The 18822-nt window shown below is 34.7% G+C and overlaps 1 protein-coding gene across 2 annotated transcripts in view; it reads right to left on the reverse strand.

Moving 5' to 3' along the window:
• The window catches only part of SLC4A10 (solute carrier family 4 member 10), a 212870-nt gene extending 194731 nt beyond the window's left edge, over positions 1 to 18139 (reverse strand). For both annotated transcript variants that reach the window (XM_047870584.1, XM_047870583.1), the window contains exon 1: positions 18059 to 18139. In XM_047870584.1, the coding sequence (XP_047726540.1) occupies positions 18059 to 18139 (81 nt within the window). The remainder of the gene's footprint in view (positions 1 to 18058) is intronic.
• Between the last annotated feature and the right edge of the window lie 683 nt (positions 18140 to 18822).

Here is an 18822-nt window from a genome sequence, read left to right on the forward strand (position 1 = left end):
CCAAGCGCCCCTCTAGCTGATTTTTTTTTATACATATTAAGTTGTTTTCTACTTTAGTGTAAGTAAGGGTCATTTTTGGTCTGTATTCATGTAGTTATCCGTGCTTTATCCTAAGATAATAACATTTATAACTCTTCATCAATACCCTTCTCCACTCCTGCCACCCCAAATCCTGATAGTTTCACTGACATACTAGAGAGTTGTGATATCAATTAGTATTAATTCTAAGAAGAGGATAAACATCTACATATACACTTTAAAATACAATTAGCAATTTTTAGTCTCTCCATAGTGAGTAAAGACTTGTTCCTTACAACTTTGTAAGAATTATGAAATTAGAGCACTACATAAATATTAGCCTTCTCATCACAAATTAGGACAGTTCTGAGTTGGCCTATATACACAAAAGTCAATTATATGAATTATTTAAACAGAAATAAGCTCATAGTACCTGACTTATACCTGAATTAGACTTGAATACTGAAAAATTTGCAATCTGAAGATAGAAAGAAAGTTTCCTAATAGAAGCAAAATCAACAAATCAAGGCAGAGAATGGGGATAGTAAAATAATATTTATAAGCAACATGGAATAATTCAAAGATATTTTTAGATAGCTAAAAGGGTACTGAGGAGTAAGAAACAAAACATTAGAAGATGAACTTTAGTGATAAGAAAACAAGCAGTGCAAGGAGATACTTCATATACACTTGGGTTATAAAAGGACAGTGTTTAAGGGGCGCCTGGGTGGCGCAGTCGGTTAGGCGTCCGACTTCAGCCAGGTCACGATCTCACGGTCCGTGAGTTCGAGCCCCGCGTCGGGCTCTGGGCTGATGGCTCAGAGCCTGGAGCCTGTTTCCGATTCTGTGTCTCCCTCTCTCTCTGCCCCTCCCCTGTTCATGCTCTGTCTCTCTCTGTCCCAAAAATAAATAAACGTTGGAAAAAAAAAAAAAAAAAAGGACAGTGTTTAAATACTTAAAAAGCAAAGTAAGCAAGTCTAACCAGTTTGGTGTTTTTTTTCTTTAACCCCAGTGATTGTTTTTTAGTGGTATGCTTTACAATGTCATAGGCAAAGTGGCAATAATCTGAGTAGTGACGTAGTTTAAAAAAAAAATGGCTTTTGCTATATTTAATACCCATTTTAAGCAAATTGATTTTCCTATACAAATGCCAAAAATGTGGGAAAGCCAATGGAGAGGGCCACTTTATTTACTTCCCACTTTAGATCTAAAAAACCAACCAACCAAAAACACTTGTGCTCTTAAATTTTCTAATTATCTAAAAATTCAAGGGATATATAGAAAGAAAATATAAATACCCTAGACATGGGGAAAATGTAATTACATTAAAATTGGGAGATGAGATAAAGGCAAAGGATGAGTAAAAATGTGTACAGCTGACCACTGAACAACAGAAGTTTGAACTGTGTAAGGCCACTTATACGCAGATTTTTTCAATAAATACAGTAAATGCAGTTTCTCTTCTTTATGATGTTCTTACTAACATTTTATTTTTCTCTAGCTTACTTTATTGTAAGAATACAGCACATAATATATATAACATACAAAATATGTGTTAATTGACTGCCTATGTTATCAAGTAAGGTTTCCAGTCAATAGTAAGCTATTAATAGTTAAGTTTTGGGGGAGTTAAAAGTTATACATGCATTTTCAACTGTGTGTGGAGGCTGGCGCCCCAACCTCTGCTTTGCTCAACTCTCTTACGAAGATGGATTATTCTTATGTTTCCTCAACTACTTATTCCCTTCACAAGACCAAAGACTAGTATTTGAATTAAACTGATTTTTGATTGAGATGTGAGAATTTATTCTACTACCTAGAAGAACCAAACTCCAATTATTAGAAATATATGTGAATTATCTGTCCCTCTATGCATTATATAATAGAAACAGCCAAAACCGATTTATAGTTAGTATTATACCTATAAATGTTTATTGTTTATTAAACTTATGGTAACAATAGGCACTTAGAAAAGGTCCAGAAGAGGAAGCAGCATAGCAGCTAAGAAAATCCTAAAACCAGACCACCAGGATTCAGATCCAGTTCTGGTACTTACGACTTACTTAGCCATGTGACTAAGCAAGTTCTTTCTGCCTCAATTTCCTCAAATGCAAAATAGGGATTATAGTGTTTACTTTATATGATTTTTATGAAGATTAATATAAAGCATGCTAACATGCTTAGAACAGTACCAGGGAGTTCTATATTAGTGTTAGTTAGGTAAATACACTTTATCTTAGATAATCCTCCCAACAGTTCTAGAAGATAGATCTTTTTATCCCTATTTCAAAGATGAGAAATCTGAAGCTCAGTTAAGACAGGTTAAATAATTTGCCCAAGAGTAGTTTGTTCAACTAATATGAGGTAGGGTTAGGATTTGAATCAAATTTTATATGGCTTTAAAATTTTCCTCCTACTGTGTCACATACTGATTCATTTTCTTAAAGCTTAGCCATTTTTCTCCCGATTTTTACATACCACATAAATAACATTAACAATAACAAATTTTGGGTAGAAAAAAATTAAATAACATTCAAGCCTTCTTTCTGAAATCTTATAATTTTCTACATTCTTCTCTAATCTATAGAAAACAAATATGCAAAAGCAGTTATATATTTTGATTTTTTAATCTTAAAGTATGGTTATTACTAGTGCTTACAATATCATGTTGTCCTCTTTCTCTTCCTGGACTACAAGAAGAGTATTATACATATCCCAGGCCCTTGTAGTAACTAGTGTTGCCCAAAGGGACATAATCAAAGTGATGGTGTATCATGTCTGGACCAAAGTACAGAAAAGTGAGAGTGATTTCTCCATGCTCTCTCTTCCCAGGTGTAGAGACCAAGCAGATCAGGTGATCCGGTGGTGCAGTTATCTGTAAAATCACTGAGCCTCTGTCAGTCTGAATTCCTGAGCAACTGCATGGAAGAGAAGTTCCCAGTCTCAGCCCTGACCCACATTTATTGTATTTATTGCATGAAGCCACTGAGATTTTAGAGCTGTTACTGCAGCATAGCTTGATCTATCCTAACAAGAAAACAAACATTTTTTTTTAATGTTTATTTATTTTTGAGACAGAGAGAGAGGAAGAGAAAGAGCATGAGCGAGCATGAGCGGGGGAGGGGGACAGAGGATCCGAAGTGGGCTTAGTGCTGATACCATATGCAGGCTTAAAACTCACGAACCGTGGTATCATGACCCGAGCCAAAGTCACTCAACCAACTGAGCCACGCAGAAGCCCCAAGAAAACATTTTTATATTTATACTTCCTCAAATTTATACTTTCTATGATTACATATTTTATTGTTGATGTCATATAGTTTAGTGTTTAGTTAAGCCTTCCTGTAGTATTGGTCACTTAGATTTTTATCTAATTTCTCACTAATGTAAATAATTTTTCATTATTCATATTTATAGAGATTAAATGATGGAAAACTTAAGCATAGAGATAAATTACTGTATTTACATCAAAACAGTGAGCACGACTGGGTAGTTATTTAAAAGTACACCTTTAAAATGCAACAGAATGGTAGAATGTGCTTTTTTATGAAATAAAGAAAGGTCTTAAAGGAAGAATTTAAGAAAAAAGTAGTAAAGAAGACATTCGTTGGTGCCAAAATAGCTAAGTGAGAGCAGAGATTTAAAAATGAAAAGGGATGACAATAATGGAACTGTGAACAAAAACCAATGAAAAACATCCAAAAGAAAGGGTCAACATTATGGGGACAGAAAGAATGGGAAAAAATGTAGATGCAAAGTTTATATAAGAATTTATGTTTATTTTCTTAATAGTAATTTGGAAAAAATGATAGTAACTTGGAAAATAATACTTTAAAATGCGTTGTATATGTACCTTATTTATGTTTATGTATCTCTAACTTTCCTCAGAATTTTCAAGGAAGGAAGGGGAATTAGGAGAACAAAGAAAGACATAAGACTTCAAATTCTACAGAAAGATTATATCTCATAACTGAGTCAATCAAATAATTGGCAAGCAGCCAGATATATTTAGCTATCACTATCCTAACATCAAGTAACTGAGAAGTACTGATTGCCATTATGTTTTGAAGATACATCTTTATGGCAAAAATCTATAATTTATATGTGAAACAATGTCTTGTAGCCAGATATTTAGTGTTTAGGGTTTATCTCAGCTTAATTTTATTGTCCTTGTTTCCTAATTTTGTCATAGAGGTTGTTTTACAGAAAAATTTCAATTGTGTAATTTTAAAATAGACATATGGTAAGCCTTCCAATCAGAAGCCAAATCTGTCAACAGGTCTATTTCATAGTCCCTGAGATTAAACCAGAGGGCGTACAATTTAGAAATAGACAATGGAATTCAAGAGTTTAACAAAATAAGCTGTTAAAGATGGGAGGACTTTAAAAATTTTAATGTTTATTTATTTTTGAGACAGAGAGACAGAGTAGGAGCAGGGGAGGGTCAGAGAGAGGGAGACACAGAATCTGAAACAGGCTCCAGGCTCTGAGCTGTCAGCACAGAGCCTGACTCAGGGCTCTAACCCGCAGGGCTCAAACCCAGCAGCTACAAGATCATGACGTGAGCTGAAGTCCAACACTTAACTGACTAAGCCACCCAGGCTCCCCAAAGATGGGAGGACTTTAAAATGTCGTGATATGACTGATTTTATAAGGAGCTATAGAGTTTTATGAAAGAACCCCTGTCTATAATTTATATAGAGATTTATGTAGTTTACAGAAGTGAAATAACCAGGAAAGTTCAATCATTCCTTTATCAATCATTTGTTCATCAATAGTTAAGACTCATATGACTACTGCTATAGACTATACGTTTGTGTCTACCACTAAATTCATATTTTGAAACCCAACCCCCATTGTAAGAATATCTGAAGGTGGGGTCTTCAGGAGGTAATTAGGTCATTAAGGCAGAGCCCTCATAAAAGGGATTAATGCACTTATTAAAAACACCCCAACAAGCTCCCTTAACGCCTCATACTGTATGAGGACACAGGCAGAATATGGCATCTATGAATGAGGAAGTAGGCCCTCACCAGTCACTGAATCTACAGAAGCCTTAACTTTAAACTTCTCAGCCTCCAGCATTGTGAGAAATAAATTCCTGTTTATAAACCACATAGTTAATAGTATTCTTTGTTACGGCAGCCTGAATGAACTACGACAATTACTAATAATAATGGCCACAGACAATATTCGATGCTTTTCAAACATCATCTCACTAAACTCTATAGGATATTATCCCCAGTTTGCAAATGGGAAGCTGAGGCTCACAGTAATAAAGTAAGTTTTGCAAGATTACAGAGCTAGTGTCAGAAGCAGGATTTGAACTTTGATCTAACTCCCAAACCCATGTTCTTTGCCTCAGCAAAAAGTCAGAAAAGAAGTTGAGCCAGTTTAAACTTTGAAGAATAGTTTTTGAAATAGTGTGGAGGACAGGAAATGAGGCAGTAAGATTAGCACATACAAAGACATAGGAAAAAATTACACTTAATTAGAAAAGCCCAATTGTTTGATATGATTATCATAGTACAAGATACCCAAAAAAGCATAAAAATGAAGCTGGAAAGTGAGGGTGTATCTACATAATAAAGATCTTGGTGTGACTCACATTATTTCCCATCATATAAGCAAAGATTATGAATTATTTTATAATTTAATGCCTTTTAAAATAATTGTTTCTCTGCACAGGAGAAATACTTTAAGCATGGACTCATACATATGGTTCAGAAATGAGAAGCCATCTGATTTCAAACTACTGTGAATTATCTTATGGAGGATATAATATGGCTTTCTAAATCTTAGCTTTTCAGCACAAGTGTCTCTTGCTCCTGACCTCTTCTTCAAGAGAACATTAGACAACGCAAATAATAGGTCCTTAGTAGGACCTATTCAAGAAGAATAGTTCTTGAAATAGTGTGGAGGACAGGAAATGAGGCAGTAAGATTAGCACATACAAAGGCATAGGAACCTATGCTTAGGTTCCAAAGCATAGGAAGCTTAGGAAGCTTAGGTTCCTATGCATAGGAACCAAAAGCATAGGACCTATTGCTATTGCCAGATAGCAATAAATTATTGAAGGTATATATAAAACTTATTGAAGTGACATAAATTAACCCTTAATATATTGTATCCTTCTTTCTTGAAAATCAGTTAGTATTTCTTTTGAAAAAGACCAACAATTAGGATCAGAAATAGAAAATGTAAACACAGGGCACTCAGTTGGTTAAGTATCTGACTCTAGATATCAGCTCAGGTCATGATCTCAAGGTCTAGCTCCGTGTGGGGCTCTGCACTAAACCTGGAGTCTGCTTGGGATTCTCTCTCTCCCTTTCTCCACCCCCCCCCCAAGCTCTCTCTCAAAATGAATAAAAATTAAAAAGAAAAAGAAAATGTGAACACTAATCCAGATCTCCTTTTCCTTAGCAAAAAAAGTTTTTAGCTTCAAGAAGTGATTGAGAAAAGGAAATTTAAAAAAGAAAAGAAAAAGTGAATACATCTCATGTATCAAAAGCTAAGCCCTCTATCTAATCAAGTCATACAATTTATTGAGAAAAAAGAGTGCAACATGGGAAGGTTAGGAGTAGATACACATGTGAATGAAGAAACTGGATTTGTATTTAATATAACAGAATTTCATATTTTAAAAAATCTGTGATTTATCTATTCTTTCATATAATCTGTGACAGCTGGTTCTTCATATAATAGAAGCAATGAGAGACATTTTTTTGGACAATCAAAAGAGAAGATTCAATTGAAGAAAGGCATTTGTAATGAAATAAAAACAATGCTTTCTATTTTCATCAGTTGTTGATGGTTTGGTCAAACAACTAACAAGCACAATTTCTTTTTTGTTTTACAAGCACAATTTCAATTCATAATACCATATATTAAGTGACTAGAAATGTATGTCTTCATGATACATCAACTGTCATTGTATTTAGGATCTTATTGTTACCTAATCATAACTACTATATGTCAACATACAGAAGAAAAATAAAAATATCAGCGCTTTCCTATGTGGTAAGCTTCACAGCTTTTTTGCCATTTGTTATGAATATAGTTTAAAATCAAGTTCAATAGTATAACAGATTATCTATGAAAAAACAAAAAGCATGCCTTAAGATGTGATTCTAATTCTATTTTGTTGGCATTAGCTCTTCCCACTCTTCCAGTGAGAAGTTCCAATCTTATGCTTCCCAGGCATATTCATAGAGGTCATCTGATGCAATATCTCCCCAACATAGGAATACCATTTACAATATCACAATATGTCTGATTTTTGCTTGAACAAATCTAGTAATAGACAGCTAAGTATGACATAAGTAAAGCCACTCCATTTTTGGAAAGTGATAATGTTTAGAGATATTGTAAGATTATAAGACCACCTTTGTATTCTCAGGATCGATCTACCTATCATCTATGTATCTAAAACAAATGGGATGAAATCATGGCAAGGCAGACTTTGATCTCATTCATTCACTGATTCATTCACTCACAAAATTATATATATAATTATATACTAATATAATATTAATTGACAATTACTTAATAAATTAATGATGCCTCATATAATTATATATATAATTTAGTGAATGACTGAATGAGACCAAAACTGCCTCCCTATGATTTCAACCCATTTGTTTCATTTTTGTTCCCATTTTGGAGCTATGTTACTATTGGTAAGAATGCAATAATACCACTAATGCTTAAACGGACAAATGGGATTATCAAGGTGAATAAAAAGAGCATTCCAGGCAAACGGCACAACTTGTACAAAAGCAGGTGGTATCAGTGACTTCAAAAGATATATATCCCCAGTCTTTTTCATGACAGGCTTTTTTCTTTAGATATCCCATGATTATAACATCCTGATGAAGAAAGCATTAACACTGCGACTTTTACTGTAATTTTTTGTATGAGGAAAATAAGATACATTCAAGTTTTCCAGCAAGGCAATAGTAGAACTAGAACTAGAACTAAAATTTTGGCTTTTCTGATGGCCATTTGAATGGTCAGTCACTAGATAATTCTAACTCTACATTCTGAAACTGTTAGTCCCTAGCTGTCCAACTTTTCTCAGCACTGCTTGTAATTACAGTAATAATAAGAACTAACAACAACAACAACAAAGGTTTTGTAAGGTTTGCAATGTGCCAGACACAGTGCTAGAACTTTACAGACATTTATTCATTAGGAATCTTTAAAAACCAATGAGTATTCTGAGACTTAAAGAGGCCCTGAAACTTTCCCAGAACCCTCAACAATTAAGGGCCATAGACCGGTTTGAAGCCAGGTCAATACTCTTAACCAATATGCTACACTGCAAAGGCATTATATTAGTTATTCATAAAATCTAAAGTTCCTTAATTTAACTTTAAAATACTTAAGTCTGGTTCAACCTATTTATGGTACCTATTTATGTACCTCAGGTAATATAAATTCCTAATGGTGTCCAAAGTAACATAAGCCTTATTTTTCCATGAACTTGTCATACTAATTCCTTATTTTGTTATTCAACAAAAATGTATTAAGTAGTTACCATGTGCCAGGCAATGTATTTGTAGTAGCTTTAAAGAAAAAAGAGGGTCGCCTAGGTGGTTCAGTTGGCCAAGAGTCCAACTTCAGTTCAGGTCATGATCTCACAGTCTGTGAGTTCGAGTCCACAGTGCAGAGCCCACTTCAGATCCTCTGTCCACCCCTCTCCCTACCCCTCCCCTGCTTGTGTTCTAAATAAATAAATAAATAAATAAATAAATAAATAAATAAAAATAAAAGAAATGAGACACTGCCTTGGCCCTTAAACTGTTCATAGTCGAGATAGGAAAATCAATGACTACAATGTAGAATGCATTGTGCTTCAATTAAGGTAAATACTGGGATCCAGAGGAACATTAGGGAAAATCACCTAATTCACTCTAAAGGAATAGGGAATGTTTCAGTTGCAGGCAATGCTTAATCTAAGTAAATCTTGTGGCATAATAGTTAGCCAGGCAAAAACAAAGAGAAATGAGGGGCCAAAGGCATTATAGGCAAAAAGGAGAGCATTTTAAAGGTTTGAGCGAGTCTGTCTCTAGCTAACTAATAGAATTTAGACTGAGTTTAATTAAAGATGGTTAAGTTTAAATGTCACTTCCTCATAGGGGCGCCTGGGTGACTCAGTCTGTTAAGCGTCTGACTTTGGCTCAGGTCATGATCTCACGGTTTGTTGGTTCGAGCCCCACATCAGGCCCTGTGCTGACAGCTCAGAACCTGGAGCCTGCTTCAGATCCTGTGTCTCCCTCTGTCTCTGCCCCTCCCCCACTTGCTCTCTCTGTCTCTCAGAAATTAACGCTAAAAAGAAATTTTTAAATAAATAAAAATAAATAAATGTCACTTCTTCATTCCTCAAAAAATTACAAATAGAACTATCATATGTTGCAGTAATTCCACTTCCGGATATATATATCCAAAAGAAATAAAATCATGATCTCGAAGAAATATCTGCACTCCTATGTTCATTGTCACATTATTCATAATATCCAAGATAGGGAAATAATCTAAGAGTCCAACATAGGTAAGTGGGTAAAATAAATATAATGGAATATTATTAAGTCATGAGAAAGAAGGAAATCTTGCCATTTGCGACAGCAAATGTGGTTGGATGGACTGAGGGCATTATGTAGTCAAATGTTCTACCACTGAGCTATACCCCTGGAACTGAGGGCATTATGCTAAGTGAAATAAGTCAGACAGAGAAAGACAAATACTCTCACTTTTCTGAACCCTGAAAATTATCTTGAAGGTAATGGGGAGCTTTAGAATGAATGTAAGTAAGCAAATGCCAGTCGCTGCTTTACATTCTGGAAAGAGTACTAAGGCAGCTGAATGATGATGAGTAGGTTACTTTGGGGATGGGTAACAGGAAGAAAAAGAAATATCAGTTAAGAAATGATTACAATAGTCCTGGTGAAAAAAGAATATGAAATCACACTAAGGTCAAGACTATGGAAAGAAGGGGTAAACTTTAGACTCCCTAAGAGAAAGAATCTACATAACTTAGTAACTGGATGTAAGGTTAGGATTAAAAAAAAAAGTGGAAACAAAAGGTCATCATGCTATGGAAGACAAAGAGGTTTTGAAGAGAAAATAGTAAGTTAGTTCTGGACATACCAAGTTTGAGGTGTTTGTAAGATAAATGAGCAGAGATGTCTAATAAGATGCGATATCTAGAACACTAGACAGAGATTAGGATGCAGAAACAAACTATAGGTTTGGAATTCTATTTATCCTACTCTATTCCATTCGATTCTAAATTTTTTTTAATTTTTTTAAATGTTTATTTATTTTTGAGAGAGAGACAGAGAGACAGAGTGTGAGCAGAGGAGGAGCAGAGAGAAGGAGATACAGAATATTAAGCAAGCTCCAGACTGAGCTGTCAGCACAGAGCCCAATGCAGGGCTCAAACCCATGAACCATGAGATCACGTCCTGAGCTGAAGTCAGACACTTAACCAACTGAGCCACCGAGAGACCCCTTCCATTCTATTCTACAATCACCACGTACAGCAGCAGTTCTCAATTTTGGCTGTTCATGATATTCACTTGGAAAACTTTTTGTAAATTAAGAAGCTGGGTTCCATCTCCATAGACTTTAGTATTTCTGAGATAAGCTTGGGGCCTCAATGTTTTTAAAAAGCGAAACATTTGATTCTGATGTATAGTCACAATTAAGAATCACTGGCGGGTAATTTCAGTCATGAGTATAGATTAGCACATGATTTTCAAACAGTACATTGCACCAATTAGGGAAGATAGAGAAGAAACTATCAGAAAGATTATGGCAATAATAACTATAATTTATTGAGCACTATGGCAGGAACTGTGCTAATGACTCTACATGTATTATTTGTAGTGGAAGAAAAACCCAAAAAAGGGTGTAATGAAAGTCAGTTAACACCTCTGCCAAGAAGTCTTCCCTAGAAGTTTCAGTTTGCCTTGACATCTCTTATCTCAATTCAGCATTTAGAATATACTAACTTATACATGGCTATCTAACTCACATTTACAGAACCCTACGCAGTAAAACAAAGTGGTTAAGAGCAGAAGCTCTAGAGCTTGACTTTCCAGTTTGGATCTTATATCATGATATCCTTTGCTGGCAATTTTAATCTTAAGCAAACTACTTAGTTTCTTACTTAATATACTATATATAATTAAAGTATAATGTGTATGTATGTATACACCCTATGTCCTAAATATGTGTGTATGTGTGTGTATATACATTAGATCTTTGACAAGACAGATTTGTTTCATATCTTTTGTAGGTTTTATAACTTTCTCCTCAACATTACCTAGTCCAGTGGGGAGTAATTATAGTGACTAGCACTTGGTAAGCTAAGTACTGTTTCAGGTTACCTTACTTTTATTAATTGATTAATTCAATTGATTTCATCAGAAATCTAGACATTAGTACATCAGCATCCCAACTTTACAGCTGGCAATCCTGAGGAAAATAGAGCTCAAGTAATGTTCCTAAAATAAACATTGCCAGTAAAGTGGAAGATATGGGATCCAACAAAGGGAATCCAGCTTGATAACTCTAGCTGTTAAGTATTATGCCATATTGCCTCCCTTTATACTATGCAATAGACTCAAATTCTTATGAGATTGAATATTTTTTTTTTAGAAAAAAGAAATGGATACGAATAGATGTACACCTTTAAATGCAGCACATTTTGCAATGTGCTTCATTGAAACCAGGCCCTTTTTGCCTTTTAGAAAGAAGAGTTTGATAAAGACATATTCAATTATCTTTAATTCTTATTTACATTCTGTATTATCATTTTTGAAATGCTTGGGGTGGGGGAAGGATCACATCACTAAATGTCTTTTATCTACTTTTTTTTTGAGAAAAAATGTTTAAATGTTTTAAAGTTTTAAAGCAACCCAAAGCCCAATGATCTCCAAGGTTTCTCCCAGAAATGAATCTATGATTCTAAAACAAGTACTGAAATTTTATTGGATCCCTACTAGAAGTATTACCCTTTCCCAGGCAATGTGAAGTCATAAGGATTAATAAGAACCTCACAAGAACGAGAAAATGAGGTTTTAAAGTAATTCAGACTTCTATAGAAAGAAACAGAATATTCTCAATTATATGGGTCTGTTAAAAATAGAGCCAGAAGAGCTACTGTGTCCGGTTTCATTTTTACTCACACTGGTGGTATTCCATGCGTTTCACTTCTGACATACTTTATATGGATTATGTGCTAAGTAAGAGTATTCAATTCCAATCTTTTCACAATTCCCAGGCACAAGTATCATCTTCCTGGGTCTGATAACAAAGTCACACCCCAGCTGTCACATTTAAAGGAAATCTGCTCTTGGATGTTACCCAGCTTTTTTACTAACCACAGGCAATACTGAAATGCTTCTGGTGTATGGAGGAGATTTAAAGGCGATATTAAAAGTATTTAGCAATGATGATTTATATTATCATTTCTAAATGAACAATGAGTAAGCCTAAAATATCCCTGAAACTTCCATGATTATAAACAGCATTTCTAGTTCCAATTTTCCCTAAGACAAAGTCTTTATTATCCAAATATTCACCATAGTGACATGTATATTCATTGTATTAAAATGATCCCTCTAGATTGTCCTTGGTCTAGTAAATGTCAAAAATAAAACCAAAGCTAAATCAGATTACCTACCAATAAAATAGAGTTTACATCAGGGACAAGCAGGAGGTCTCTTAGGATCTGAAATCTAGGACTTTTGAGTGGTTGTGGATAGACAGAAATGCTCTCACGTGCAATTTTGATAGAGAATTTTATTAAAATCCTTCATTTTGCTTCTACCCCCTACCTTGTCTACTAACTACTAAATCTACTCAGGAATTTAATTTTCATTTTCAAAGTCTCAAGAGGGTTAGAGCTCTAAGAATGACTGCAGAATATAGGTGCTGCTCTTTTGGTTTTTTATTTTATTTTCTCCCAATAATAAGTAAATCAACATAGACATATTCTCGGTTTAGAAATCATAATCTAACATTCAAGACTCTGTACTATCTGGTCCCAACACACCTTCCTGTGTTAGCCTGAATTCTCCTACCGGGCTATAGCCAAAATGAACTAGTCCATACTAGTCAAACATACTATTTGCTTTCTGCTTCCATGTCTTTGTTCATGTTGTTTCCTCTGCCCCAAAGGACTTTCCCATCTTGGCCAGTCTTGGTCTACCTCAGATGCCACCTTTTCAGACTTCCCTACCTTCTCATCTAGCCTCTCCTCTCCTGTCCCCATTCAGCTTGAAATATTCTGCCTACAGAATTCACAGCATCATGATTTACGCTTCTTTCTTCTCTCTTTTGAATCTCTAAGGCACTTACTACTTTCTACATTCTGTTGTAGTGCCTTGTATTTAGTGTTTATGACTCACTACCTGTGACTTCCTGAAGCAGGGACCTATTGGTCTTTATATCTCTCCCCAGTACTGTGCTTACTAGAACATCATAGTATTTTGTATGTTTGTTTGAAGAAATTGCACTGTGCTGAGATTTGATTGACCCTGTGCCAATTTGAAAGAAATAGCTACACACTGAGAAAATTGCTCAAGAGAAGAGAACTAAAAGGCAAAGAGATCATAAAATGTAACACTTAAGCACGTATATTTCATCCAACTATCAAATTACTCACTTGGACTCTGGGGCTTGACAGAACAGCATGAGTTTGAAGTGCCCAGGTACACTTATATGTGGATTTTTTTAAATATAAATACAGTACACAGTACTGTAAATGTATTTTCTCTTCCTCATGATTATCCTAACATTTTCTTTTCTCTAGCTTACTTTATTATAAGAATACAGAATGTAATACATATAACATACATAATAGGTGTTAATTGACTGTTTATGCTATCAGTAAGGCTTCCAGTCAACTTTGATTTTAAGGAAGTCAAAGTTATGCACAGATTTTCAGCCATGCAAGGGGTCATCACCCCTCCCCTCCGCATTGTTCAGGGGTCAACTGTAGATATTTTTACATTAAATAAACACCAGCAATTCAAAATAGCATACTCTATCAAATAGGAACTTGAATTGGTCTATTCACATACAGTATTGGATTTATAACATATCATTTTAGTCTTTCATCTAGAATAAAAACATTAACCAATAAAACTAAAATGAAACAAATAAAACAAGTGTGTTTAACTGTCAGTGAACGTTTTTGTACTGGACATTTTTTTAATGCTTATTTTTGAGAAAGAGAGCACAAACAGGGTAGGAGGAGAGAGAGAGAGAGAGAGAGAGAGAGAGAGAGAGAGAATCCAAATTGGGTTCTGTGCTGACAGCAGAGAGCCTGATGCCAGGTTCCAACTCATGAACCACAAGATCATGACCTGAGCCGAAGTTGGACGCTTAATTGACTGAGCCACCCAGGGACCTCTTGGACATTTTTAATGATTAAAAAAATAACTCAGATCATTAAGTCTAAGCTATATAACTTCTCTATTATTCCCCTTAAACCTGGATATTTACTCCTGAATTTTAATATTCAACTACAATTAAGGAAGACCTGCAAAGCCCCCATAATCTTTTTTTTTGTCATGAATGAAGTAGTTGGTGTAATATAAGAAAGCAAAGAATCTTTACACAGAATACAAACAGAAACTTAAGTCAGCCTATAAGCAGATGCAAAAAAAAACTTTAAACACAACATTTTTCATCAAATCACAATTCTTATAGTTAATAAATGTTATAATGCAATCAGATGTAGGATGTTTTTCCTTGTTTGCATTTTTATAGCCATCTTTATTTCAGTATACCATATGTTTTTGACTCAATTTCTTATTTGATAAGGAAAATGAAGGAAAGGTAACAAAACTAAACTACATGACTACTATTACTAACACCTGCTGATAGCTCATCCTAGCTCAGAGAATGTACATACTAATGTCTGTCAACATATAATTTTGGCAATAATGTGTTTGTTATAAATACCAGGTAGTTTTACAAATGTTTTATATATATCACCTCATTTCATCTTCACAACACTCTTAGAGATAGGTACCATTATTATTTCTATATTACAAATGAGGGAACGGATACCCAGAAAGGTTAAGTAACTTGCCCAAGATCACATAGCTGGTAAGTGGTATAGCTAAGATCTGAACCCAGTGAACATGGCAGTCCAGATACTCAACCACCATACTTACCACATCTTACTGCAGCCAGCTAGCTGTTACAAACCAGGAGAATTTGAAGTCAATTTTCTCTTGCTCTGATACAAGAGAACAGGCACTTTGTAGGCACTACGGGGCAGTGTGCCCCACTTCAGGATTCTGGGAGAAACAAGGGTTTTGTATCCACTCTACCCACCTCCTTGCTACTTTTAGCCAGCATACTGGTATGAAAGTGAAAAGAAGTGGTGCCTGGATGTGCAACAGCCAGCTGGCTAAGGCCTACGTCCATATAAGTTTCTCTCAGTCCCCTTTCTCAAATCCTAAAGTGAGTCTCATTCGCCCCCATTTTATTGAAAAAAACTCCCTAATGACCTAGTTAGCATCAAACGCTCCCAAACTTGCGAGTCTTGATTTCCAAAGTTTAATCCCTATGAAGTCAAAGTCCCCTTCCATAATACACAATGAGACTAGACTGGTCACATCCCTCTTTTGAGCTAATTGTTAAGGTCCCTGCTTCTGTTTCCTGCCAATGGGTTACATCCACCTTTACTCTCAACATAAATTGCCAACTATGGCTCATAAAACACACAAAAATATTTTACAATGCCTTGATACAATAAATTATGCATTATAGAGTTACATGTAACTCATCCAAGGATTCATTAGTTTATAAATCAAGTTAAAACTGATCATAGCATACCGTCTTTGAAAAGTCAATTCAAAACATGAGCATGGCTCATTGCGTATATTTTCTCAGAATCTCCTTGAAAGCAAAACACAACTCTTTCTTTGCTGTACTTCTCACAACACCAAATGCAGTATTGTGCAAATTCAGTCCACATAATGTTGACTAAATGGAACAATTACTCAAATCGTTGCTTATAGACAGCTTACCTTTAGAAAACCTTTCTGATGTAAAATGTTTGTGTAAAATAGTAAAGACAGAGGCAGCCATTGTAAAAAGCAGATGACCAATCATTGCTGGGCAGACTTACAATCAAATCCATTCAAAAGGTCAAGATCATCTGGCCACACAGGAAAAAGGGTTGACATTAAATTTAACTGTCCGTGACATTCTAACCAATCTTTACTTTTTAAGGTAATGCATTTTGACATAGCAACAGAGAGAACTTTTTCTCCAACATGTAAAAGAAATGACAACTCTAAGGCAGTAGCTTTTTTACCTTACAAAATTATTGAGCTATCCTGTAAGTGCCACTAAAGGAAAATAACCAAAAATCTTTATGGTTTAGTTTTTTTGAAAGGTCATAAATACAGTGAAAAATAGCAGAATGCTGTAAAACCAATACCTAGAAGAATCCCAAAGCAATGCCAAGAAACAGAATGTACTCATAGCGACTAATACATGCAAATACTGGAAATAAATTCTAACAGATTAAACAGGTTTTGTAGCAACTAAAAGGTATATCCAAATCATTCCAAAACTAATCAAGCTTAAGAATATGGCAATCTTCCCTACTAATAAGAATATAAGCTGGCTAAGTAGCCTGAATAACATATAAATTATAGCCAATATCAGTAGGTATAATTTTTAATGTGTTTTTAATTAAAAAGGAGAAACCAACCCCTTAACTGAAGTAAATCGTTGTTTCAGACTCCCACTTCTGTCTTTTGATAAACATACTCCTTTTCATTACTATAGCATCACTCTGATGAGGCATTAAATCCTAATCATGCTACAAAATCATGAAAACAAAGCCATCTTTCTGTTGAGAAATGCTGCAACATTCTTTTTGCTTATTTAAAATGGAATACCTGGTCAAATATCTAACAAGCCCTCTAAAACTAAGGAAGAAATATGTGTAATGTAAAAAAATAAAATATCCTTTTCTTCAAAATTGTAATGTCAGACACGGGCACAGTGTCTTATCCAATTCTGAAGATATGTTATAACAAAACCAAGTTAAATGCATTATACCTTAATAAAAATAGTTTAAGATAACCAGCAGAGTTTCAAGATAAAATGGACATATAAATCCAAATTCTTTGCTGTGATGATTCCCTACTCTTTGTAATTAACATGTTTAATGTAGTCAAGTCTTTTAATTTTGAAAATGAAACTAAGCTAATGCGGAGTATCTTTGTATCAAAAAATCTGAAACAAGCTTAAATGTCACAAGCATTCTTTGTAAAAAAACAACAACAACACAAAGCAAAAACAAAAAATAGATTTATCATCTGCTTTCAGCTACAAGCAATGCCTTCAGCAGACATCTACATTAAGAGGAGTAAGAGCATCATTATTTCAATAGATCTGGGAAATAATTTAAACTTATGCCTTTTAAAACAGTTCAGATACTGCAATATAAATTTTAGGAAATTAGCTTAGATGTGGGCAAACACGATTCTAGTCATCAAAGTTGTATTCCTGTGTGGTTGTACAATGGTAGCAACATCTATTTCTATGCTTAAGAAATCCCAGATAAAAAAATTTTTAATATTTCACTATCTATAAGCAGCCAGCTATGATGTATCCTTATCATACTGAGCAAATTGTGCTATTTTTATCATTGGAAATAAGAGATGCACATGACTGTATTCGGGCTTAATCTGAAAAAATCTGGAGAGCCCCAAACCTTGCTTTTAATTACAAATAAAGGATCTCTTTCCTTACTCCTCACTTGCCCCCCTCAAAAGAAACCTAAAGTAAACATGAACTCAAACACACACATACGCATTTTTAAAATTCATATCGTTCACAGCTGGTGTCTATTACTATAAATATCACTTGTTCAAATCTCCTAAGAAAAATCTGATAATAAACAATTACATTGATTAATATATTCTACATGACTAAGAGCTAGAAAAGGCAAGAACTCAACAATCTAATAGTATCATCATAATTCATGAGAGCATACCTGATGACTTAGAGATTGAAAAGGCTCACAGGTTCCAGACTGCATGACCTTTCTATTTCCAGAAACCCCTAAAGATTGCATTTCCTGTCTTATAAAAGATAATCACATCCATCTCTATGTCTCAGCATCTTCAGGGCTAGTGAAGAAAACATCAAACAGCAGATCTGTCCATCAGTATCTGTTTAAGCCATCAAGAAGATATCAAATCTCATATATTGTTTATCGTCTCCCCTTTGCGGTTACAAACACCCCCGTATTAAGGGACGATGACACAGTTGTATTTGCTGAAGCTGCTAATGCTGTCTGAAAACAGTAAGCTTACTGCTTGGAGCAATTCTGCATCATCCAAACAGAGAATGAGCCACATCCTTTAGATTTCCCACTTCTGCTACTATAAAAATTTCACTTGCCAAGAAGAGTTTGATTTTGTCAATCCTTTAAAAAAAAATAAGCAATGTTCTACTTAATTAAGTATCCAATGTGTCTGCTGCAAATACCATGTTAAAATATCAACTCTTAATTATTAGGCAGTTTTCTTCGTACATGACTAAGCTTTAGATAATGATTTAATAAGCAAATTGTACTCCCTTTTAAAGGAATCTTCCCTCCAAACCATATGTATCATCACTCATCCAACCCATCAGAATTAGAAGTCCTTAAAAATGAAGAATTTTTATTCTAGTAATCTTTGAAAATTGTGTTTAACAGTCGATAAATAAATAGGTAAGCACATATTCACTTTTAATTCCTCGGAACTTCATTTT

The sequence above is a fragment of the Prionailurus viverrinus genome, chromosome C1 (assembly GCF_022837055.1).
Source record: "Prionailurus viverrinus isolate Anna chromosome C1, UM_Priviv_1.0, whole genome shotgun sequence".
Lineage (NCBI taxonomy): Eukaryota > Metazoa > Chordata > Mammalia > Carnivora > Felidae > Prionailurus > Prionailurus viverrinus.